This window comes from Capra hircus, chromosome 20 (genome assembly GCF_001704415.2).
Source record: "Capra hircus breed San Clemente chromosome 20, ASM170441v1, whole genome shotgun sequence".
Taxonomy (NCBI): Eukaryota; Metazoa; Chordata; class Mammalia; order Artiodactyla; family Bovidae; genus Capra; species Capra hircus.
In genome coordinates, this window is record NC_030827.1 from 33118191 (window position 1) to 33143918 (window position 25728).

Here is a 25728-nt window from a genome sequence, read left to right on the forward strand (position 1 = left end):
AAGCTGGAGGAAGACAAAGGGAGACTGGAAGGAAGACAGGAGGAATGAATAATCCCCATGCCTCAAACACTTCTTTGATAATAAAAAGATCCAGCTGTTGGCAAGTGGTGTTTTATGGGGGCATCACAGAATCAAAGGCTTATATTTCAAATAGATGTTCTTTCTGTGGTACAAACATGATGAAGGGTAATGTGTTGTTTCAGATTTCCATTATTCATAAAAGAAAAAACAATAGTGCTAGACATGTAAGAACAAAGCTAAATAGGTTTCAGAGGACTTCTGGCTCTCAAATCTAAGAGAATCTAATAAATAGACTATTTATTTACCATGTTTTGTATTTGTTTTCTTCTTAGAGGAAAAAACACAACAGAGATTCTTTATTCAGAATAGTTGATTTTAGTAATAAGGATTTGGCTTTATCTTGGCTTTATCTAATCTGCCTCCCTTTCCCCAGTTCATTTCTTTTCTCTGTCCAGGTAACCAGATTGCTCCAGTGCTTACAGATATTCACATATGTGCCCCAAATTCTGGAGTCTGCCTCTATAGGGAGGTTTTATCGGAGAAACAAGGGAAGGAGGTGGCATTAAAAAAAAAAATCAACATCTTAAACAGTCAGTTCCTAAAGAGAAGTGGGAAGACAGGGCTGACTGCGGCACAACCACATCTCTTTCCCCAACATTTTTGCTTTCCCTGGCTGGAGTAGATCCCCTGGAGAAGGAAATGGCAACCCACTCCAGTATTTGTGCCTGGGCAATCTCAGAGACAGAGGAGTCTGACCAGCTACAGTCTATGTGGCAAGACTTTGGAATAGCATGTTGGTTAAGGAGAAGAACCTTCCAGAGATGGTGGCTCTTGGCATTGCTGCATCTGGTACAGGAAAGGGAACTCATAGACCACGTAATCAATAAGGGGGAGGACTTTAAACACACACACACACACACACACACACACACATATATATATATATAAAGCACTCATCAGTGAGTGTCTCATGATGAACCATTCATCCACTGAGTGGTTCTAAGAATTTAAGGCAGCCATGTTTAGAGCTTTCGGTGCAATTCTCATTCATTGGCTTATCCAGAGAACATATTATGTGTCAGGTACTTAGTGCTCAGAGTTAATAATGCAGAAATAATAGTGATAATAAAAGCTAGTATTTGTGAAATATTTTCTGTGATCCATGTCTAGTGGTTATCATTTATTTTATTTTGCAATCTTATATGTAGATGGCATCATCGGTCTATTTACATATTAGTAGATATGAGGTTTATAGAGATGGAAAGATATTATTTCATACAACAAATATTTGAGCATCTTTTATGTGCCAGTGCTGTGCCCTTTGCTAGAGATACAACAGTGAACAAGACAGATTAGATTCTAATTCTTATGAAATTTAAATTCTAGTTGTAGAGGGGGGAGATAGACAAAAGGCAAATAAGAAATTAAATAAAATGAAACTTGAAGCTAGTGATAAATACAAAGAAGAAAATAAAATTTGATCATATGATGGAGGTTGGCAGGCAGCAAGGGAGGGTGAGCTGAGTTAGATACTTTAGATACTAGAAGGTTCACTTTAGAAGATGATATTTAAATGAAGACTTGGATGAAAAGGTGCCAGTCATACAAACTGGGGACAGAGCAGAGGGAAGTGTGCTCACAAGGGCTCAAATGGAATGAGTGTAGTATTTTTGATCAGTAGAGAAAAGTCCAGTGTTGCTGGAGTGCAACAAGCAAAGGGGATCTCATCTTGAGTGGCCTTAGAACCCCAAGTACATGTTACTTAAGGCTTCTGGGAGTTCAATTTCTTTTGACTTCATGGAGCGTCTTTAGGGAAGTGAATGGGAAAAGAACCAGACTGTCTACAGTTGAAAACAGATCTTCTTACATTTTCTTTTATGTAAAGCACATCTCTCTTAAGTACAGACTGGGCCCTGAGAGTTGAAGCAGAGTAGAATATCAGGAAAAGTATGGTTTCCTGCTGGTTCTCTCCCACATTATTCACCAGCAGATGAATGTGTTCCAAGGTCCCTTTGGAATTCTTCTCTAGGCTCCACTAAAGTAGCCAAGGCCAGCAAATTATGCAATTTTCTCCCTAATCTTTACCACAGTTCCTTCAGGAGCACCACCTCCCATCTTTCTGACTTAGTCATCCTAGATTCATTCTCCTCTCTGACTCATTGCATCTGGTAGAGTGGTCACTGTGAGTCTGAAATACAGACATTTGAAGGACAGCAGCTTGGTGTCCTCAAGAATAACAGAAATGAGGCTTTCGTGTGTTCTGATCTGCTATTGCCTCATTCTTGTGGCCAGGGACGTGTGTTTGGCTTATTAACTAGGATGAGTAGATTGACTTCACACGTAAGTGATCTCAGAAAACTTACCAAAATAAATATTTTATTATAAAGATTATTAATAAATGTTGTGAAGTATTGAAAGTGTTAGTCACTCAGTCGTGTCTGACTCTGCAACTCCATGGACTGTAGCCCACCAGGCTCCTTTGTCAATGGAATTCTCCAGGCAAGATTACTGGAGTGGGTTGACATGCCCATCTCCAAGGAATCTTCCCAGCCCAGGGATCAAACCCAGGTCTCCTGCACTGAGGCAGATTCTTTACCATCTAAGCCACCAGGGAAGCACCAACTTAATAAGTAAAAAGATCAATGCAGACTTTCACTTGAGTGATGCAGCAAAGTATTCAACCAATAACCCACACACAGGTGCTTATGACATCTCCCCAAAATTGGAAATCACACAAGCAGAAGTGCGTGCATCAATGTGTATGTATTTATGCACGCGTGTGTGTGTGTGTGTGTGTGTGTGTGTGTGTGTGTGTGTAAAGAGATGGGAACTAGGAGTTCAGAGCATAGGAGACTGAGGAGAGAAGACAGTGTAATGGATATGTAATTGATGAGCAAGAGATGCTAATATTACATTAATTGCTCACTATTCAGAAATGGCCCTTAAAACCACAACATTGATAATACCTAGGAGGTTATTGCAAATACAGACTTTCATGCCCCATCCCAGATATTAACAAGTTCCTCAAGTGATCCATAAGGACATTAATATTGGAAAATATAGCCTTGATGATTGGGGTATTGTTCTCACCCTTTTCTTTGATTATGAATGATCTCTAGAAGATGATGTTCAGGTCAGGACTGAACTACTGTTTCATCAAAAGATATCACATATAGTTTTACAGTATTTATCACACTTTATAATAACTGTGATTTTCTTGCCTAATTCACCCTACTATGATATGAATTCCAGAAGAATGAACAACATGGGTTTGAACTGTTTGGGTCCACTTACATGTAAATTTTTTTCAATAGTAAATACTATGGCATAGCATGATTTGTGATTGAGTTTGCAGATGAAGAACCGAGAGTGCAGATGAACCAAATATACAGAGTTCAGTTTAGTTCAGCTCAGTCGCTCAGTGGTGTCCAACTTGTTGTGACCCCACAAACCGCAGCATGCCAGGACTCCCTGTCCATCACCAACTCCCGGAGTCCACCCAAACCCATGTCCATCGAGTCGGTGATGCCATCCAACCATCTCATCCTCTGTCATCCCTTTCTCCTCCTGCCCTCAATCTTTCCCAGCATCAGGGTCTTTTCAAATGAGTCAGCTCTTCGCATAAGGTGGCCAAAGGATTGGAATTTCAGCTTCAGCATCAGTCCTTCCAGTGAACACCCAGAACCGATCTCCTTTAGGATGGACTGGTTGGATCTCCTTGCAGTCCAAGGGACTCTCAAGAGTCTTCTCCAACACCACAGTTCAAAAGCATCAGTTCTTCAGTGCTCAGCTTTCTTTACAGTCCAACTCTCACATCCATACATGACCACTGGAAAAATCATAGCCTTGACTAGATGGACCTTTGTTGACATAGAGAAGCAACTATAAATTATATGCAGATTTTCGACTGCACAGAGGGTCAGCATCCCTGGTCCCTGCCTTATTAAGGATCAGCATTCAGAAAGAGATCAGCCCTGGGATTTCTTTGGAAGGAATGATGCTAAAGCTGAAACTCCAGTACTTTGCCCACCTCATGCGAAGAGTTGACTCATTGGAAAAGACTCTGATGCTGGGAGGGATTGGGGGCAGGAAGAGAAAGGGACGACAGGATGAGATGGCTGGATGGCATCACTGACTCAATGGACATGAATCTGAGTGAACTCTGGGAGTTGGCGATGGACAGGGAGGCCTGGCATGCTGCGATGTATGGGGTCGCAAAGAGTCAGACACGACTGAGCGACGGAACTGAACTGTGTACTCTTTTATTTCCATATCTTTGACTCAATGTGTGGCATGTAATATATACTCAATAAATAGCTACCAAATGCTCGATACTATAGAGCAGGACATGAGGAATACTTAGCAAAAGAAACCCGCCTTCCCTTCTTTTACTTGATAAGTGATGTTATTTTAATCTCCCAACTGCCCACCTCTTCTCAGCCACACACAGAACTCCTTTCAGTGTGTCTTGCACACAACAGGCACTTGATTTATTAAACAAGTTGAATAAGAACTAGACAAATCTAGTCCCTACAAAACTCATGCCACACAGAACTTTCTGCAGTGGAGATGGAGATCAATGAATAAAAAGAACTTATATGCATGGTTTAATTTTAGCCTGAAAGATTTACTGATTATCTTGAGAAATGTCAGAACAATTGAAAGGAATTCTAAAGAAAAGTCAAGAGATTGGTAGAAATCAGTGTCTCAGCCACATAGTCTGATAAGGGTTTCAAACAAACGCAAAAGCAATGCTTCATGTGTGATAGTTTCAGTTGCTCAAAGTATTCAGAACAACTGCAAAGTAGAATGGCACAATGAGAAGCTTGTGAGTGATGAGTTTTGCTGTGAGAAAATATGTGTGCGGGTGGACAGAGGCAATTCAGTGTTTGTTTTCTATTTCTGGAAATTAATCTGCCTGTACCGTTTCCACTAGAGCAGGCTTTCTCAACCTTGTTACTACAATAGCCTTCCTTGTTCGAGGGTTTGCTTTTTGAGGTTTCAGTTATCCAGGATTGACTCTGGTCCAAAATTATAAAATGGAAAATTCTAGAAATCAGCAATTCGCAAGTTTTAAGTTACTTGCTGTTCTGAGTAGTGTGATGAAATCTCATGCCAGCCACTCTGTGCCACCTTGTAGTGAACCATCCCTTTGACTAGGATACCCCACCCATTGGTTACTTAGCCATCTTGGTTATTAGACTATCTCGGTATTGCAGTGCTTGCTTTACTTAATAATGGCTTCAAAGTGCAAGGGTAATGATGCTGGCAATTCAGCTATTCTCTTGCTATTTAATTTGTAAGTTACACTTTCTCACATACAGGAGGAAACATAGTATATATGGGCTTCCCAGGTGGCACTTAGTGGTAAAGAACCTGCCTGCCAATGCAGGAGACATGAGACACGGGTCGATTTCTGGATTGGGAAGGTCTCCTGGAGGAGGTCATGGCAACCTACTCCAATAATCTTGCCTGGAGAATCGCATGGACAGAGAAGCCTGGTGGGCTAAGGTCCATAGGGTCACAAAGAGTTGGACATGACTGAAGTGACTTAGCATGCACGCATGCACTATTTACGGTTTCAGGCATCCACTGGGTGTCTTAGGGCCTATCCCCTGCAGATAAGGGGAGCTACTATATAGACATTTGGGGCTGGGTGATTCTTTGTGAGGGAGTTCTCCCGTGCATCGTAGGATGGTCAGCTGCATCCCTGGCCCTCTACCCACTAGAGGCTGGGAACACTGCCCCTTCACTAGTAACAGTACAAAACATTTGCAGGAGCTGGCAAATATCTTCTGGGTCAAAATAAACCCTGGTAGAGAACCACTTGTCTATGGTAACAGATGGTTCTATTGGTCTTTCTGATTACCTAACAATACTGCTGCTGTACTGATTTTCTTCTTAAATTTTTACATTTCACGCATAGATTTTTGCTGGTCCCAAGACCTTCCCATTTAAGAAGCTGCCCTCCCTAGGGCTGTGTTGGCAGATGTAGAAGTTTTGGGATACTGTTATCCTTGGTTTAGCAGCTCCTGTACACAGCAGGACCTCAGGGAAGGATTCCATTTGACTCTCTGCTGAGAAGTGTCCAAACAGATGCTGCAGTGGAGAGGGAGAATCCATGTCTGAGCTGATTTATGTGAAGATAGTAATTTTGGAGAAGGCAATGACACCCCACTCCAGTACTCTTGCCTGGAAACTTCCACGGACGGAGGAGCCTGGTAGGCTGAAGTCCATGGGGTCCCTAAGAGTCGGACACGACTGAACGACTTCACTTTCACTCTTCACTTTCATGCTTTGGAAAAGGAAATGGCAACCCACTCCAGTGTTCTTGCCTGGAGAATCCCAGGGACGGGGAGCCTGGTAGGCTGCCGTCTATGGGGTCGCACCGAGTCGGACATGACTGAAGCGACGCAGCAGCAGCAGCAGACAGTAATTTAGGACTTCTTTATTTCTTAGGGTCTCTTTATTTTTTCAGACAGCCCTACTGATAGTCCTTAAAAGGAAATCCATATGACAAAGAGGCTTAGTAGTTAAGAGGGCAGTTGGAGCAGCTCTTTTTCCTGCTCCTTGACGGGAATGCTGATGCTCTAAACTAGTCACTGCTGGCTCATCTATTGGTTTAAAGAAACAACCCAGCAAGTTTAAAGACATTGTGATGAATATTGAACTCCTCTACTGGGAGGCGTTAATGTAATAGGGCTTCTCAAATTTAGCAACTGGGATCCTGGATCAAAAGACTTACAAAAGGAAACAACCTTCTTTACTTCAGCTTACTGTCTCTGAGATGTGCTGAGGAAGAAGGCTTTATACAATATTAAAGGCACAGCTTTACCCAAAGAGAAATATCACAGAATGATCATTTTGATTTTTCTTTTACAAAAAGATTAATCTCAGTGTTCTACAAGATATGTCAGTTTTAATTTAATATTAAAAATTATATTTCCTATATGTTAATGTCAAGTGAAGCACAAATATTGAACTACCAGGATGTAGTTTTAAAATTATCTGCTCAATTTTAGAAGTGTTTTGGTTTGTGATACATATTGTGCATTTTCTCTGATACAAAATCTCTTGTATTGTCCTCATAGCCCTGATCATTTGTTGGAGGTCTGAGGTAAGATTACATGCCAGGAATAAGGAGCGATCCTTATTCTTCATTTTTGGTCTTTGCCGCTTAAAAATCCAAATAACCAATCACTTTAATCAATGGAGTAAACAAAAATTAATGAGATTAATTGTAGAGTGTCAAATAATAATGGATTCTGTAGCTCAGTTGGTAAAGAATCTGCCTGCAATGCAGGAGACCCGGGTTTGATCCCTGGGTCAGGAAGATACCCTGGAGAAGGAAATGGCAGCCATTCCAGTATTCTTGTCTGGGAAATCCCATGAACAGAAGGAGACTTGCGGGCTTCAGTCCATGGAATCACAGAAGAGTTGGACATGACTTAGCAACTAAATAACAGCAACAAGGTCAGACTCCACACCAAGAGCTGTGTTTGGGGATTTAGTACAAGGTAACAGGGAATGGAGCTGGCCGATTAGTACTATGGAGTCAGTGATACTGAAGGAATAATAACAGGCAGACAGACTCAACATGTAACCAGGTTCTACTTACCAGTGTAATATTTAGTGGTGAAATTTTAGTATTCTAATGATGGGAGGGGGTCATAAGAGCAAATAATTCCCTTAGAAGACTTAAATATTAGATAATTTATCAAGGTAAAATTCCTGTTAATGAAACTGAGGCAGAAAGCAAGAGGAATTTGTTCAGACATGCCACTTTATTGGCTGGAATCAGTTCTCTATCTTTTTTTCTAAGGTTAAATCCATTCTAGAGACTGAGGCAGAGTAAGCCTATAGAAGAGGTTTGGATGGTAGTAGCTAGGATGTTTATTAGGGATATTAGGGATATATCAGGAACATTACCTGAAAGCTGTGTCAGTGGTCCCAACAGGAAACCAGGCCATTAGCAATGGAATGGAATGGAGATGAAGAGGCTATATCTGAGAGAGAATTTGGAGGTCAATATGATGGGACTGGAAGACTGATGAACATGAGGTTTGAGTGGTGAGTTAGAACTCAAGATGAATCCAAGATGAGATGGAAGTAATATGAAATGAGTATGATAGGTACACTGATAAAGGAGCTGGTTTGAAAGGGAGGATATGATAGTTCATCTAAAACATTTTAAGTTTAAGTTTCCCATGGAGTAATAAAATTTAGTTACCTGATAGGCAGACTGAAAATCTGTAATGCAGGTCAGATTAGATGGCATCAATCTATTATATATCTATTATAAGGCATGAAGCCAAAGAAATGAATGAGATCACCCAAGGAATAATCATGGAGCAAGCTGAAATCTTGACTAGAACTTCGGATAATGCTCTCATTTAGGAACTGGAAGGGCAGCAAGAGGCAGCAAAGGAGCCTGGGATGGGACAATAACAAGAAAGTAGAAAAACTAGGAAAGAGTCATGTCTAAAAAGCCAAAGGGGGAAAATATTTTAAGAAGGAAGCAGGAAGAACAGCAGTATCAAACATTCCAGAAAGGCTGAGCAGGATTCACTCATTCATTTGACAACAGTAATGAAATGCCCCTAAGTTCTATGCTAGGATTTAGGAATGAGGCCACAGAAGTCTGATGAGTATTTTTAGTTATCATTGAGGCTGTTTCACAGAGGTTTTATATGAGTTACAATCATGATAGTCTGATTACAGCAGTTAAAGACGGAACCAGAGTTAAGGAGAGAGAGTCAAGCTGTGTAGCCTAATTTTTGAGAATCTGAGAGGAAATGGTAAAGAAGACGGGGGTCAATAATGGCCTAATCCCATGTGAACTCATTTTGATGCACTGACTTGAATCAAATGTTTATTAATAAAGCTGGATATAGTAGTGAGCACAGGAGATGATAGGGTTTTTTTTGCTTTTGAGGAAGCTTACAATCTAGATGTACCTTATTTTCTTGAGCTTCAAAATTACTCAGATGGTGACTGCAGCCATGAAATTAAAAGACACTTGCTCCTTGGAAGAAAAGCTATGACAAACCTAGACGGCATCTTAAAAAGCTTTGAGACATAACTTTGCTGACAAAGGTCCATATGGTCAAATTTATGGTTTTTCCAGAAGTCTTTTACGGATGTGAGAGTTGGACCATATAGAAGGGTGAGCACCAAAGAATTGATGATTTTGAAGTGTGGTGTTGGAAAAGACTCTTGAGAGTCCCTTGGACTGCAAGATCAAACCACTCAATCCTAAAGGAAATTGACCCTGAACATTCACTGAAGGACTAATGCTGAAGCTGAAGCTCCAACATTTTGGCCACCTGATGTGAAAAGATAGCTCATTAGAAATTGCAAATAGAACTACCTTATGACCCAGCAATCCCACTGCTGGGCATACACACCGAGGAAACCAGAATTGAAAGAGACACATGTACCCCAATGTTCATCACAGCACTGTTTATAATAGCCAGGACATGGAAACAACCTAGATGTCCATCAGCAGATGAATGGATAAGAAAGCTGTGGTACATATACACAATGGAGTATTACTCAGCCGTTAAAAAGAATTCATTTGAATCAGTTCTGATGAGATGGATGAAACTGGAGCCGATTATACAGAGTGAAGTAAGCCAGAAAGAAAAACACCAATACAGTATACTAACACATATATATGGAATTTAGGAAGATGGCAATGACGACCCTGTATGCAAGACAGGAAAAAAGACACAGATGTGTATAATGGACTTTTGGACTCAGAGGGAGAGGGAGAGGGTGGGATGATTTGGGAGAATGGCACTCTAACATGTATACTATTATGTAAGAATTGAATCGCCAGTCTATGTCTGACGCAGGATACAGCATGCTTGGGGCTGGTGCATGGGGATGACCCAGAGAGATGTTATGGGGAGGGAGGTGGGAGGGGGGTTCAAAAAAAAAAATTAAAAATTAAAGTTCTAGCATCTAGATAAAAAAAAAAAAAGGAAAAGACCCTGATGCCGGGAAAGATTGAAGGCAAGAGGAGAAGGGGATGGCAGAGGACGAGATAGTTGGATGGCATCACTGACTCAATGGACTTGAATTTGAGCAAGCTCTGGGAAATCGTGAAGGACAGGGAAGCCTGGCATGCTGCAGTCCGTGGAGTCACAGAGTTGGACATGCCCGAGAAACTGGGCAGCAATGAACAACAATCTAGATGAAAATTAATGAGTGTGTCTGTGAGGGAACTGCAGGTGGAGAGCAAGATATAAACATTGAATAAAAATTCAATGAACATAATGAACATTAGTTATAATATCAAATAACGATTATTAGTTGATGAAAAGGAGCTATAGACTAACAAACTGTGAATTCAGGGGGAGGGAAGATTACCAAGTGCCCAAAGGTTTTGTCACAGAGAAAGAAATACATGTAAGTTGCAAAAGAAGACTGCTACTGCTGCTACTGCTGCAGCTAAGTCCCTTCAGTTGTGTCTGACTCTGTGCAACCCCATAGACAGCAGTCCACCATGCTCCTCCGTTCCTGGGATTCTCCAGGCAAGAATACTGGAGTAGGTTGCCATACCTTTCTCCAATGCACGCATGCATTCTAAGTCGCTTCAGTCATGTCCGACTCTATGTGACCCCCTGGACAGCAGCCCACCAGGTTCCTCCTCCCACTAGAGTGGGTTGCCATTTCCTTCTCCCAAAAGAAGACTAGGAGTAAGACTTTCATGAAGGGAAGACAAGAGGGTAAGTTTAACTCCAAAACTGTCTCTTCCCATAGAAAGTGGAGATGCTGCCATCTGCCTATCTTCTACTCTAGAAAAATGCATTCACTCAGTCGTGTCCGACTCTTTGTGATCCCATGGACTGTAGTCTACCAGGCTCCTCTGTCCATGGGATTTTCCAGGCAAGAATACTGGAGTGGGTTGCCATTTCCTTCTCTAGGAGATCTTCCCGACCCAGGGATTAGAATCTGGGCCTCCCACATTGTAGGCCGATGCTTTACCATCTAAGCCACCAGGGAAGTCCACCAAAAGGGGCCTCAAAAAATACATCTACTCTTCCTTACTCACTCAGCAGTCTCCTTTTAACTCACAGATTGCTGGTACATATGCTTCGGTATTCCTGTGGTGTTGGCCTTATCATCACAAATGGTACCAAGATTTCAAATATTCAGGAAACCTGTTCGCAGAAAGCAGGAGTCTTAAAAACCTTAGCCCTGTGCTAAATAAAACAGGCACAGAACAAACAAGGAAAGAGTGTCATGCATAAGCTTTTGCCAGCAAGTTCAGTGCCCTGCAGAGGCCAGGAGGGGAGCAGTTCTTGTATTGATGGAGTCAGAGCCTGAATTCTAAGGTCAGGATATAGATATTAAAACTGCACACTCATGGGCACATCAAACCTTAGCCATGTAGGCCTTTTTGTTCTGAAAGTTCACAGGTGAGGTTGACCTGATACATTTTCTTTGATGTTTATTAAACCGTAATTTTGTAGAATTTGAAATGGAATGATAGCTAAACTGAGAAACCAATCAGAAGTTCAGCTCAAAGAACTTACTTACAGAAAATACTGGAAAGATACTGTAAAAGAGGTAATACTTGTTAGATCAATTTTCTTAACATGGCAGAATGTAAATATTTAGGTGCTGTTCATTAAAATTTCAAGTTAAAAATTAGACAGTTGGGTCTGTAGATGTCAAATGCTCTCATTAACCCCCAAAAGTTGTTATAGTCTGCATTAGTTAGCTATTGCTATGTAACAAATTATATGAAAATTTAATCACTTAAAACACAGTCTTTGTGGGTCAGGAATCTAGGCAAATATTCACCATATCCTAAGATCTCGATTCCGCTGGGATAGGAGGTACTTCCAAGCTTATTCATCGCCTGTTTCCAAGAAAAAAAGAAAGTAACCTCTTTCATTCCATTCACTTATTCAGAGCTAGAGCAAAGTTTCTTGATTGAGCAGGGTTCATAATGGGAGTGGCCAGCTCTTGTCTGACTAAAGAGGACAAATTGAACACAAAATTGAGAGGGTAAGTTCAGAATCATAGGTTCAATATTAAATATCATGTCCAAGGTATGAGTTGGAACTGTAGATGAGAAAAGAATAAGAGGACAGGAGGATAGGAATACTGAGCCAGTGTAGAAGCAGAATATTAGACCAGATAAGGCAGACAGGTTGTAGATTTCAGGGTTTCCCCATGGGCCCTGCAGGTAAGGAATCTGACTGCAATGCAGGAGACGTGGATTCGACAGATTTAGGCATGAACAAAGAAATAGTGCTTAGCACTGTTTTGCTCTTAGGCAGGTTCCTGGTTTTAAAGACAAAGGGCTGGGCCAGAGGTTTTCTCTGTTATTGAAAGTCATAAAGTAGTATTGCTATATTTTTGTTTTATGTTCAAATAAATAGAAAACAGTCTAGAGGAAATGTTGAAATTTGCAAGGAACTACTTCTCCAAATGAAATTAAAAGCCCTGAAAATATTATTTCTTAGCCAACATTAGATTATGTATTTTCTCCCAAAATGCACAGGTAATGTTTTGTATTGATTGATAATTTAATTCTCCTCCCTCTTCAAACAGTATTTGCATCTGGTGATTTTTTCTCTATGTCAGAGTCAGCTAACTTAGAAGAAACACTTGTGGGGGTGCCGATGGTTTCTTCTTCTGTTTGCTGTTTTTAATTTTTATTTTTATATTACCTTATTTTGATCTTAATAATAATTCCCAGGTAGCTCAGTGGTAAAGAAGTCACCTGCCAAAGGGGACTTAGGAGATGTGGATTTGATCCTTCAACCCCTGAAGGAGGAAATGGCAACCCACTGCAGTATTCTTGCCAAGATAATCCCATGGACAGAGGAGCCAGGCAGGCTGCAGTCCATGGGGTCACAAAGAATTGGACATGACTGAGCAACTGAGCACACATACACACAACAAATTAATATTTTTATTAACACATTGCAAACAACAGCTCATTTCTGAAAGAACAAATCTAGTCATATTTAATTCCCTTTTTGCTTGATTCCAATTATGTCTTCTACCAGATTACAGAAGTAATCAATTTCTTTAATCCACCTTTTCTTCACATGCTTGCAAATAAATTATTAATTTTTTATTTTATAAATTAACCCTTATTTTGAGGGCTTATTAATTTATTTGTACCTATTCCAATCTTAGATCATTTCATTATAACTCTTCTTAAGCTTATTTTTTCTTTATTTAAACATATTCTTGCTGTATATTAAACCATAGTACAATTTAGTTTCCTCATTTATATTAGCCATTGACTGAACAACAACTAATAAGTCAGCATGCAGTAATTTAGATCTCTATTAAAATTTGTCAATGCCAGCTCCAAACAGACAGTTTTCTTTATTCAGAAAGTGTTGACATTTTCTTCCCATACCATCTACTAAAGATAAATAGATCAGATAGTTTCAGATGAAATTAAATGTGGCATTCCTATATATTTTTGGTTACCAAAAATTGTTTGAAAAGTTCCACTAATTCTGAGGAGTTTTCTGTTCCACATCTTAAAGGTAATGATTTTCAGGATATCAAAGTATTTTTCAAAATATTTTCCCTAACAACCTATCATGGCATCTGAAATTCATACTCTTGTGATTTCTGTGGGTTGTTTAATGCTAGACAAGGATATATGTATATACCTGTAGATACAGATTGACATATATATGGAATATAAACAAAGACAAATATTGCATCACTGATAAAATGTCCTTTAAATTAAAGGCCCTGAGGTGATGATAATAAATTTAGAAATGTTTGTGTGTGTGTGTGTGTATGTGTGTGCATGTGCAGATATTGGGTTGGAAGAGTGAAAAATCTAGAAAAAGCTGTACCTCAATGCATGTAGATTAAGAGTGAGCAACAGTGTATGAGAAAGCCTGAGTAACAGATGGGGAATAATAATATCTGCCTTTTTTAATGCGTGTAAAGTCCAGAATATATTAATTTTACCTATTTAATAAGTCATGTCCAAGAATTAAAGGAGCCTTTAAAAATAAAATTGAAATAATTTTTCTTTTTTGGTTCCAATAATATTTTAAATGGCAATCTGTACTTACAGATAAATCATACACGTGTTCATTGCTGCATTTATGGAGCTTTAATATTTGCAACTGCTAAAAATAAATAATTAAATCGGTTCACCCTAGGGAGAAATTCTACTAAATTTGGAAGTAACTCTAAAAAGAGCTTTCACTTTTTTTGAGAGGAAATATCTGTCAAGAAAAGAGTCTATTAGCTAATTATTAAATACCATCAATTGTGTTAACCTACAAGAAAAAGTAATTGTTCATTCAATATGTAAAGTGTACTTGACTTCATATACATTCACAGTTGCCCAAATGCAGGGTCAAGAATAATGTTAAAATACCAATATTGTACTTTTCTCTTACCTTATTTTTCTCTTCCTCTATTACTATAAACTCCTATGCTTTCCAAAGTATAGGTGGTAATACTGATTGTCTACTTATGAAACAGACTTCTTTATTCATTGACATAAGCCCACTAAGCTTAAAATTAACCCTAAAGGAAAAGATTTAGGTAAAGCATTTGGGAAGCGATGAGTCCCTATAAATCTACTGTATGGCCACTTATGCCACCTACATGGAAAACCAGTTCTTGGACTTCTCTGGTAGCCCAGGGTTTAAGACTTTGCTGTCCAGTGCAGGGGGTGTGGATTTGATCCCTAGTTGGGGGAGCTAAGAATCCCACATGCCTCATGGCTACAAAAACCAAAGGTATAAAACAGAAACAGTATTGTAACAAAATAAATAAAGACTTTAAAAATGATCTGCAACAAAAATCTTTTTTAAAAGAGAAAACCTGTGCTAATTAGTAGAGGAAATTCTTGGTTTATAGAAGATGATCTTCTGAATTTTAAAATATTGAGTAAATGGGATTTTTAAAATTATTATTGTACAAACCATTTTGGTCTGTTAGACTCCTCTGTGTACTATTATTGTTGAGTCACTAAGTCATGTCTGACTCTTTGCAATCCCTCTTTGCTGGACTGCAGCATGCCAGGCTGCCCCATCCTTCATTCAGTTCAGTTTAGTTGCATAGTCGTGTCCAGTTCTTTGTGACCCCATGGACAGCAACACACCAGGCTTCCCTGTCCATCACCAACTTCTGGAGCTTGCTCAAACTCAAGTCCATAGAGTCAGTGATGCCATCTGACCATCTCATCTTCTGCCATCCCCTTCTCCTCCTGCCTTCAATATTTCCAAACATCAGGGTCTTTTCCAATGAGTCAGTTCTTCACAGCAGGTGGCCAAAGTATTGGAGTTTCAGCTTCAGCATCAGTCCTTCCAATGAATAGTTGGGACTGATTTCCTTTAAGGTGGACTGGTTGGATCTCCTTGCTGTTCAAGGGACTCTCAAGAGTCTCCTCCAACACCACAGTTCAAAAGCATCAGTTTTTCGGGGCTCACCTCTCTTTATAGTCCAACTCTCACATCCATACATGACTACTGGAAAAACCATAGCTTTGACTAGACGGACTTTTGTTGGCAAAGTAATGTCTCTGCTTTTTAATATGCTATCTAGGTTGGTCATAGCTTTTCTTCCAAAGAGAAAGTGTCTTTTAATTTCATGGCTGCAGTCACCACCTTCAGTGATTTTGGAGCCCAAAAAGTCTGTTACTATTTCCACTGTTTCCCCATCTATTTCCCATAAAGTGATGGGACCAGATACCATGATCTTAGTTTTCTGAATGTGGAGTTTTAAGCCAACTTTTTCACTCTTCTCTTTCACTTTCATCTAGAGGCTCTTTAGTTCTTCTTCACTCTCTTCCATAAGGGTGGTGTCATCTGCATATCTGAGGTAACTGGTATTTCTCCCAGAAATCTTGTTTCCAACTTGTGCTTCATCCAGCCCAGTGTTTCTGATGATGTACTCTGCATACAAGTTAAATAAGCAGGGTGACAATATGCAGCCTTGATGTACTCCTTTCACAATTTGGAACCAGTCCATTGTTCCATTTCTAGTTCTAACTGTTACTTCTTCATCTGCATACAGATTTCTCAGGAGGCAGGTCAGGTGGTCTAGTATTCCCATCTCTTGAAGAATTCTCCAGTTTGTTGTGATCCACATAGTCAAAGGCTTGGCATAGTCAATAAAGCAGAAGTAGATGTTTTTCTGGAACTCTCTTGCTTTTTTGATGATCCAATGGATGTTGGCAATTTGATCTCTGGTTCCTCTGCCTTTTCTGAAATCAGCTTGAACATCTGGAAGTTCCCAGTTCACATACTGTTGAAGCCTGGCTTGGAGAATTTTGAGCATTACTTTGCTAGCGTGTGAGATGAGTGCAATTGTGCGGTAGTTTGAGCATTCTTTGGCATTTCCTTTCTTTGCGACCGGAATAAAAACAGAACTTTTGCAGCCCTGTGGCTACTTCTGAGTTTTCCAAATTTGCTGGCATATTAAGTGAACACTTTCACAGCATCATCTTTCAGGATTTGAAATAGCTCAGCTGGAATTCCATCACCTCGACTAGCTTTGTTTATAGTGATGCTTCCTAAGGCCCACTTGTCTTCACATTCCAGGATATCTAAGTGAGTGATCACACCATTGTGGTTATCTGGGTCATGAAGATCTTTTTTGTATAGTTCTTCTGTGTATTATTGCCACCTCTTCTTAATATATGCTGGTTTTGTTTGCTCAAATTCATGTCCATTGAGTCAGTGATGCCATCCAACCATCTCATACTAGGTTACAAAAAGAAAAAAGAAAAAAAGACCCTTCTAAGACACTTGGGTGTACTAGGTAAATGTTCCTTAGTGTTTCCTTTGGCTCATTTGAGGCAGAAATATGGACTCGGCAAGAGGGAAAGAAGTTGGGTAGGACAAAGGACTGAAATGTAACCATGTTGTGCCTTCTTATTCTTCTAGGATCTCATGACTCCTTCAGCTTCTACATTGATGAAGCCTCTCCAGTGGGGCCTGAACAGCCAGAAACTGTCCAGAATTTTGTCTCTGTGTTTGGAACTGTGGCCAAAAAGCTGATGCGAAAGTGGCTAGCCACTCAAACCATGAACTTTACCGGTCAGCTGGGAGCTGGGATTCGTTACTTTGATCTTCGAATTTCCACCAAGCCCAGAGACCCTGACAATGAACTCTACTTTGCTCATGGTTTGTTCAGTGCCAAAGTCAATGAAGGTCTTGAGGAGATCAATGCATTCCTCACAGATCACCATAAGGAAGTAGTATTCTTGGACTTCAACCACTTTTATGGGATGCAGAAATATCACCATGAAAAACTGGTCCAAATGCTGAAAGACATCTATGGAAATAAAATGTGCCCAGCGATCTTTGCCCAGGAAGTGAGTCTGAAGTACCTGTGGGAGAAGGACTACCAAGTGCTGGTCTTCTACCACAGTCCAGTGGCTCTGGAAGTGCCCTTTCTCTGGCCTGGGCAGATGATGCCAGCACCCTGGGCCAACACCACAGACCCAGAAAAACTGATCCAGTTTCTTCAGGCATCCATCACCGAGAGAAGGAAGAAGGGATCGTTTTTCATATCTCAGGTGGTGCTGACTCCCAAAGCAAGCACCGTGGTCAAAGGGGTGGCCAGTGGTCTCAGAGAAACTATCACAGAAAGGTAAGTGTCCTTACGTTCTCAGGGGCAATGTTTAAGCAGTTTAATCCAACATCAAAGAGCTGTTAAGTGATGGAGCTGATTCACACCTATGTATGTTAGTTTCCCAAGGCTGTCACAACAAAGTGCTACAAACTGGGTGGCTTAAAATGGAAGAAATTTACCACCCCTCAGTTCCAGAGGCTAAAAGTCTGAAATCAAGGTGTCAGCAGGCTGGCTCCTTCTGAGGGCTCTGTGGGAGAATCTTTCCCATGCCACTCCCCTAACTTCTAGTGATAGTTAGCATCCCTTGTGGTCCTTAGCTTACAGATGCATCACTCCCATCTCTGCCTCCATCTTTATATGATATTCTTCCCTGTTTCTCTGTCATCTCTTCTTATAAGGACACTAGTCATATTGGACTAGGGCCTGCCCTAGTGACTTCATCCTAACTTAATTACATCTGTAAATGTCCTATTTTCAAATAAGTTTACACTTAACAGAAGCTAGGAATTAGGACTTCAATACGTCATTTTGAGGGCTTTCCTGGTAGCTCAGCAGTAAAGAATCCACCTACAGTGCAGGAGATGCAGGTTGGATCCCTGGGTTTGGAAGATCCCTGGAGAAGGAAAAGGCAACCCATTCCAGTATTCTTGCCTAGGAAATCCCAGGGACAGAGGAGGCAGAAGCTGGTGGGCTACAGTCCATGGGGTTGCAAAGAGTCAGACACAGTTTAGCAACTAATCAACAACAATAACACCATGTCATTTGTAGGACACAGATCAACCCACAGAAACATGGATTTTTGTTTTTGCTTTTGCTGTACCACATGGCTTGCTGGGTTTTAGTTACCCTACCAGAGATCGAACCTGGACCCCTTGCAGTGGAAGTGTAGAAACCTAACCACTGGCTCATCCAGGGAATTCGCACATTATGCATTTTGACTCCATATCTAGTTATCTTTTCATAGCACTCCTTTTCATATGTGCTTAGCATTATATAGATAACGAAGCTCTTTCTCTACTGTTTTCAGAGTATTTTCACATACCTGATTCCATTTGACCTACATAATAATCCTGGAAAGTAGATACTATATTACAGATAAAAATTAAACTTCAGAGACATGAAATGTTTTGCCTAAAGCCACTTGGACAATGAATAGTGAACCAAAGACTCAAACCCCATTTTTCCCAAGTTGTGTTCTATGTCTTTACACTTTATCCAAAGCAACAATCTCCAGAGAGTAGGCATTCCACTGGTCAAGCCCAGACACACCTGTAGGGCAGTGGTCATCTGTGAGCCACAATTAGCAATCACTAAAGATGTCTGTAACTCATTCCCCAATACACATGTATCATTGTACATATTGCTTATTCTTTTGAGTTAAAGTATTAAACAAGGCAAACATTCAAAAGCAAACACGGTTCCTATCACAGCTTTTAACTTTTAATTGGTATTTTGAATTATGGTAAGGAGACAGAGAATGAATGTTTTGCTCAAGGTCTTGCAGGGAAAGACAAGAAAATGAAAAGGCTGAGAAGTGGAAATGCTATGGATGGCCTTTAGAGGTGAAAATGCTAGAGGGTGGGAAATGGCAGGTGAAATTAGTAATGGGGCAGGAACAGATTTGTATGAAGACTTTCAGGCAGGCTACAGGGAAGGTCATCCTATGAGCCATGGGGAGCTAGAGAATGATATTTAACAATGGGGTAACTTGACTAGGTCTGTGTTTGCAGTGGATAATAGGTGAAGCATGGGAGGGTGAATGGAATGGAAAGACTAAGCAGTTAAGAAGTGTGTGGAACTGTTTAGCAATCATATGGAAGCTCAAGTGAGGAAGTAAGAAAATGGAGAAGGGGACAGTATGCTGCAGCAAAAGTTAGAATGACTATTTAGCTATGTGGTGTGAATGAGAGAAAAGAGAAGTAGAATGAGTGATGGATGCATTCACAGAGGCAAAAACCAAAGATACAGGGACTTGGTAAAAACATGAGGAAGATCCAGTCAGGATTATGTTAAATTTGTTTGCTCAGTCCCTTAGTTGTGTCCAACTCTTAGGGATCCCATGGATTGTAGCCCACCCATGGGCTCCTTGTTCATGGAATTTTTCAGGTAAAAATACTGGAATGGGTTGTCATCTCTTTTTCCAGGGGATCTTCCCAACTTAGGGAACGAACCCACGTCTCTTGTGTCTCCTGCATTGGCAGGAGGATTTTTTTTTACCACTGCGCCACCTAGGAATCCCCATGCTAAATTTAAAGTACTAGGAAGACATCCAAGTAGAGATAGCCAGTTGATCATTAGGAATATAGGTTAATGTTTTTGGGAAATATTATATTTTTTGGCAATGACAGGCACAGGACCTTGGAGAGGAAAAATTCCTCCATACATAATTATAACTTCCTTCTGTTATTCAGATATTTGCTAGGATCTCCTTATTCCTTCGATACAAATAAGATTCCCAACCCTTCACTGTACACTGTATGCAAGTGTAAAGCCTTCCCTAAAATTTCTGCTGATGCCTAGATTTCTTCCATTCATACAGAATGAGCCCTTGCTCTACTGGACTTATGTCATTTTAAGAATTGATTGTCCAATGTGGCCTGTCCATGTTCCACCCTCTATAACCTGAGACGTGAAACTTGCTTTTGATTAATTTCCATATAATGGTTTATTCAGACTTTACTAAGGATCCGAGCAGACAAGGGAGGTTTTATAATCATAATGTAGATGATTTAAAGTTGAACTTCAGATTCATCTGGAATTGCGAATCTCCTGACCTGGAATATCTTTTGATGACATCTGTACCACTTTTCACCCTAGACTCAAGTCCTCTGAAGAATCTTCTCCTTATCCTTTTCTCACCTGTTTTCTCCCCTTACCCCCAAATTGCAGTGGAGACACTACACTCGCCTCTAGATTACTACCAAACTATCCACCTCTCTCCCTGGCCCTAAGCCTACATTCAGTCAGTCATCAATGTGTTCATCAGAACAAGAAGACTTTCTTTAATAGAATCACCTTCTATAAAAAGTAATTGTTCTCATAAATAACAACTTACCACTTATCTTACCTATTTAAAAATGAGGGCGTTATATACATAGACGAATGTGTTGTTTTCAAACTTAGAGCTCCATAGGGCCCCAAGATTTTAAGAAATCCCCACTAGAGGTGGGTAAGGGGCAGGAGAGGGTGACTGACTTTAATTTTCTTCATTCTTGCTGCAACTTTAAGAAAAAAAACCCTTTACTTCCAACATTTACATATTGGGCCTGAAAGGAATCTTCCCTTCCTGCTTTACTTTCTGCTGTTTCAGTCTATGCTTAGGAAAACACTTTTCCATACAATTTGCCTACTTTGCATTTGGCCAGGAATCACACCCTGATTCCATACTTGTGTAAGGAATAGTCTTTGGGAAGCCGAGAAAGAAAATCTACTCAAGGAAAAAATGACTTTCGTTTTTCTCTCTTATGGACTTTCATGCAGTGTAGGATTTTACAAGTTACAAATTGAACTGCTTTCTGGTTATATATGCTCTAGTACAGCATTAACAAAATAGGATTTATAGAATAAAGATTAGAAAAGTTAGGAGATTAAAAAAAATGGTTTAGGTGACAAAAAAAAAAAAGAAAAGTTAGGAGAGTATTGAAAATATTAATGTATATCTACACAACTCTCCCCAAGGAATCACAGTGCATATTAGCATATAAAAGGCACTAGCCAGTATTTTAATGAATAATCCTATTTAAATTTAACTAATACAATTTTTTCCAAGCACTTAATTTTTTTTCCAGATAACACTTATTAACACCCCATGGAATTAATTTAGACAGAATGTCCTCAGCCATCTGCTCTGATTCAGAATTTCTCATTTGCCTCTGGCTTATATATCTGGAATAGTAGGGTGGTTTCAGTAAAAAGGGAGCTTCCCCGGGTAGTGCTAGTGGTAAAGAATCCACCTGCAGGTATATGTAAGAGAGGTGGGTTCCATCCCTGGGTTAGAAAGATCCCCTGGAGGAGGGCATGGCAACCCACCCCAGTACTCTTGCCTGGAGAATCCCATGAACAGAGGAGCCTTGGAGGGCTACAGTCCATAGTATTGCAAAGAGTCAGACCTGACTGAAGCAACTTAGCATGCAACATGCACATCAGTAAAAAGGGGGCTTCCCTGTTGGCTCAGTGGTCCCTGGGTTGGGAAGACCCCTGGAGAAGGAAATGACAACCTACTCCAGTATTCTTGCCTGGGAAATCACACAGACAGTAGCCTGGTGGGCTACAGTCCACAGGGTCACAAGAGTCAGCACAACTTAGTGTTTAAACAGCAACAACAGCAAATCAGTGAAAAGAGGGAGTAGAAAAAGAATTTAAAAAGTAGAAATGACTCTATAGGTAGAGTCAACCTTTTGTCTCTAGAATTATGCATATGACTTGTGAATGATTTGTGAACATGTCTGAACCTGACCATAATACTTGTGCTATAAGCATTCTCAGCGGAGTTTGTCTCAGTACTCAAAGACTTTCTTTTAAACCAGTCGCAAAGCCTGTGTTTGCCTATGGTGTTAATGTGATATCCAGAGGGTTAGATTGGTTTGGACATATTTCAGCTTTCTGGGTATGCCTGGGATGGAGCTTCCCTGGTGGCTCAGACAGTAAAGAATCTGCCTGCAGTGCAGGAGACCTGGGTTCGATCTCTGGTCGGGAAGATCCCCTGGAGAAGGGAATGGCTGCTCACTCCAGTATTCTTGACGGGAGAATTCCATGGACAGAGGAGCCTGGTGGGTTACAGTCTATGGGTTCACAGTCTGACATGACTGAGCAACTGACACTCTCATTTTCTATAGGGAAATATCACTGTCGGTCCTCAGATGATGCCTTGCAAAGGTGACTTACTCCTGAAACAGTGAAAGAACCCTTGACTCTCCAAAAACGTTTCCTTTCTCTTCTCACTAAGTGATGAAGCCCATAAAGAAGACTTTTTCTGTACTTATCTTTTGCTATTGTGCCAAAGCTGCTCATTCAGAAAGTCCTTTGCCACTAAAGAGGAACTCTCTAGGCAATGTTAAGACTTCTCTGGACCTTGGTGTATTTTCATTTGTAAAATTTGGAGTTTGAATTCAATTATCTCCAAGATCTTTCTGAGTTCTAAAATCCTACATTTCTGCACCTGACAGGTTTCTCTATAATTTTTCATTATGTCTAATATTTGGGTTAACAAAACTCTGAGCACATGAATTTAGAAAACAGTGTTTTAAGATGTGGGTGGCTTTCAGGGAAACTAAATCCAGCTTGGATTTAGGTACCGTAACTTTCAATCTGGTCACTGGTTCCAAATACTGCAGATGCATTCTCTACATTTTAGTAATGCCAAAAGACACAGATTTTAATTTCTTAAAGACCTATTTTTAATTTATTTTTCAAACACCAGCTTTTGCACCTCACCCCCACGGAATTCACACCTTCTTAAAAAGAAGGTGCATAACTTGAGTCAAGTCCTTCTCTAATTTGTGGAAGTTTATTAAATCATAGGTTTTTTAGTTAAAAAAACTCATTAGACCACCTGTCAGAATATTTAAGGAGCAGTGCATTTTTGTAAGTAAATTGATGCTGGATTAATTTAGACAGCGTTTATACAAGTCAACAATTTAGATGATGATGATGAAGGTAGCAGTAATAGTAATGACAATTTATTAAGTACTCTTTATGCTGGCTTAGTCAAGGCTATGGTTTTTCCAGTGGTCATGTATGGATGTGAGAGTTGGACTGTGAAGAAAGCTGAGTGCTGAAGAATTGATGCTTTTGAACTGCGGTGTTGGAGAAGACTCCTGAGAGTCCCTTGGACTGCAGGGAGATCCAACCAGTCCATTCTAAAGGAGATCAGCCCTGGATGTTCTTTGGAAGGAATGATGCTAAAGCTGAAACTCCAGTACTTTGGCCACCTCATGCGAAGAGGTGGCCTTTGACTCATTGGAAAAGACTCTGATGCTGGGAGGGATTGGGGGCAGGAGGAGAAGAGGACGACAGAGGATGAGATGGCTGGATGCCATCACTGACTTGATGGATGTGAGTTTGAGTGAACTCTGAGAGTTGGTGATGGACAGGGAGGCCTGGCGTGCTGCAATTCATGGGGCTGCAAAGAGTCGGACACAATTGTGTGACTGAACTGAACTGAACTGATGGTGGCTCAGTGGTAAGGAGTCTGCCTGCCAATGCAGGAGATGCAGGTTTGATCCCTAAGTCAGGAAGATGCACTGGAAAGAAGGAAGGAAATGGCAACCTGAGCCAGTATTCTTGCCTGGGAAATCCCATGGACAGAGGAGCCTAGCGGGCTACAGTCCATGAGGTCACAAGAGTCAGACACAACTCAGTGACTAAACACACACACACAGACACACACCTGTTTAATACTAATTGCCCTGCACATTTCTTCTCATGATCACAGTCATTGCCTTGAAGGTAAGGCAGAAGGATGTGGATAGGTTTTAATAAGCTCCACTTTCATCCAGTGGAGGAAAGGAAGGCAACTACATTTGTTGAGCCTTCTTTCTGTGCCAGGCACTGTGCTAAGTGTTTTACACAAATTGTATCCATTTAATCTCCCCTGCAGCCTTAGGAAGTAGGCATCACATCCATTAGAGATGGAAAACGCAGCCTAAGAAATGTCTAGAACTTTGCTCAAAGTCCCATATTAGTTTAGCAAAGGCAGGATTATTTTTTGGGTCTGACTCCAAGTCACATGTTTACTTCTATAAATTAAGTGAGATTCACATTTCTTAGTAGTGAGTGCATATAGTACATCATTTGTCATCTTGGAGGGCAGAGTCAGATCTGAGGTGTTGGGAAGGTAAAGTATACTGGAAGTGGAGTGGGCAAGGCTATGAAAGAGCAGATATTAAGTGTAGGCTTTGCCTCAAGATAGCATGCTGCCGGGGGTCCCCCAGGGATGCACTGCTGTTGAATAATAAAAAGGAAGGGAACTTTGAGGTGACCTGGCTCTATCCTCCTTGCTTTATGCCTATTGCTCATTTGACTGTTTTCCATTTAGTAAGGAAACTGAAGCTGGAGGAATGCTAAAATGTAGCCCAAGGTCACAGAGCTGTTGGCAAAAATGGAATCATAATCCAGGTCTCCTAGCTTGCAGACAGAGTTCCGCCCTTTACACCTCAGGGAGGAATGCGGGCAGAAAATGGACAGGAAGACCAGGATGGGTCAGTGACCAGCAAGCTGCAGGGAACAACATGGAAGAGCCAACCAGCTCTCAGCCTGCACCGTTCCCAACATACCACAGTGCTCTGGGGCCTTGAATGGAGGGGCCAGAGGCTGGGCCTGGGATGCTGACCTTCAAGGGGCCCTCTCTCTTTCTGCTATGCAAGCACAATGGACTTTTTTTCCATTCAGCAGAGACACCCCAGCCTTCAACAGTTCCCCAGAGAACACTTCTGCTGCTTGATTTACTCTGTCAGTACCTGGACTCAGCAGGTATGGGCTGGTCTCTGAGAAGTTGTTCCCTTGTAGCACCACTCAACATAGCAGTTCTGAGGAGCAAAGAAACATGTCACTGAGGGAATGGGAATCAGAATGGTTCAAAAGCTGCTCCAGGCGACATCAGTCTTTATGAAGAACAGCTTTCTGGGTCCACCTCCAGACCACGTGGCCCAGTATGTCAGAACATTAGTTGTTGTTCAGTCACTCAGTTGTGTTTGATTCTTTGCGACCCCATGGACTGCAGCACTCCAGGACTCCCTGTCCATCACCAACTCCTGGAGTGAACTCAAACAACTCATGTCCATTGAGTCAGTGATGCCATCCAACCGTCTCATCCTCTGTTGTTCCCTTCTCCTCCTGCCTTCAATCTTTCCCAGCATTAGTCTTTCCTAAAAAGTCGGCTCTTTGCATCAGGTGGCCCAAGTATTGGAGCTTCATCTTCAGCATTAGTCCTTGCAATGAATATTCAGGGTTGATTTCCTTTAGAATTGACTGGTTGGATCTCCTTGCAGTCCAAGGGACTTTCAAGAGTCTTCTTCAGCACCACAGTTCAAAAGCATCAATTCTTCCACGCTCAGAACATTGGTAGAACAGATCTATTATCAGTCTATTCTGTAAAAGAGAAAGCTGCCTTCTCAG

The 25728-nt window shown here is 40.8% G+C and overlaps 1 protein-coding gene across 1 annotated transcript in view; it reads left to right on the top strand.

Annotated features, from left to right (window-relative positions):
- Window positions 1-25728, top strand: part of PLCXD3 (phosphatidylinositol specific phospholipase C X domain containing 3) — a 199268-nt gene that overhangs the window by 107838 nt on the left and 65702 nt on the right. The window contains exon 2 of the mRNA XM_005694750.3: window positions 16923-17631. Coding sequence (XP_005694807.1) covers window positions 16923-17631 — 709 coding nt within the window. The remainder of the gene's footprint in view (window positions 1-16922; window positions 17632-25728) is intronic.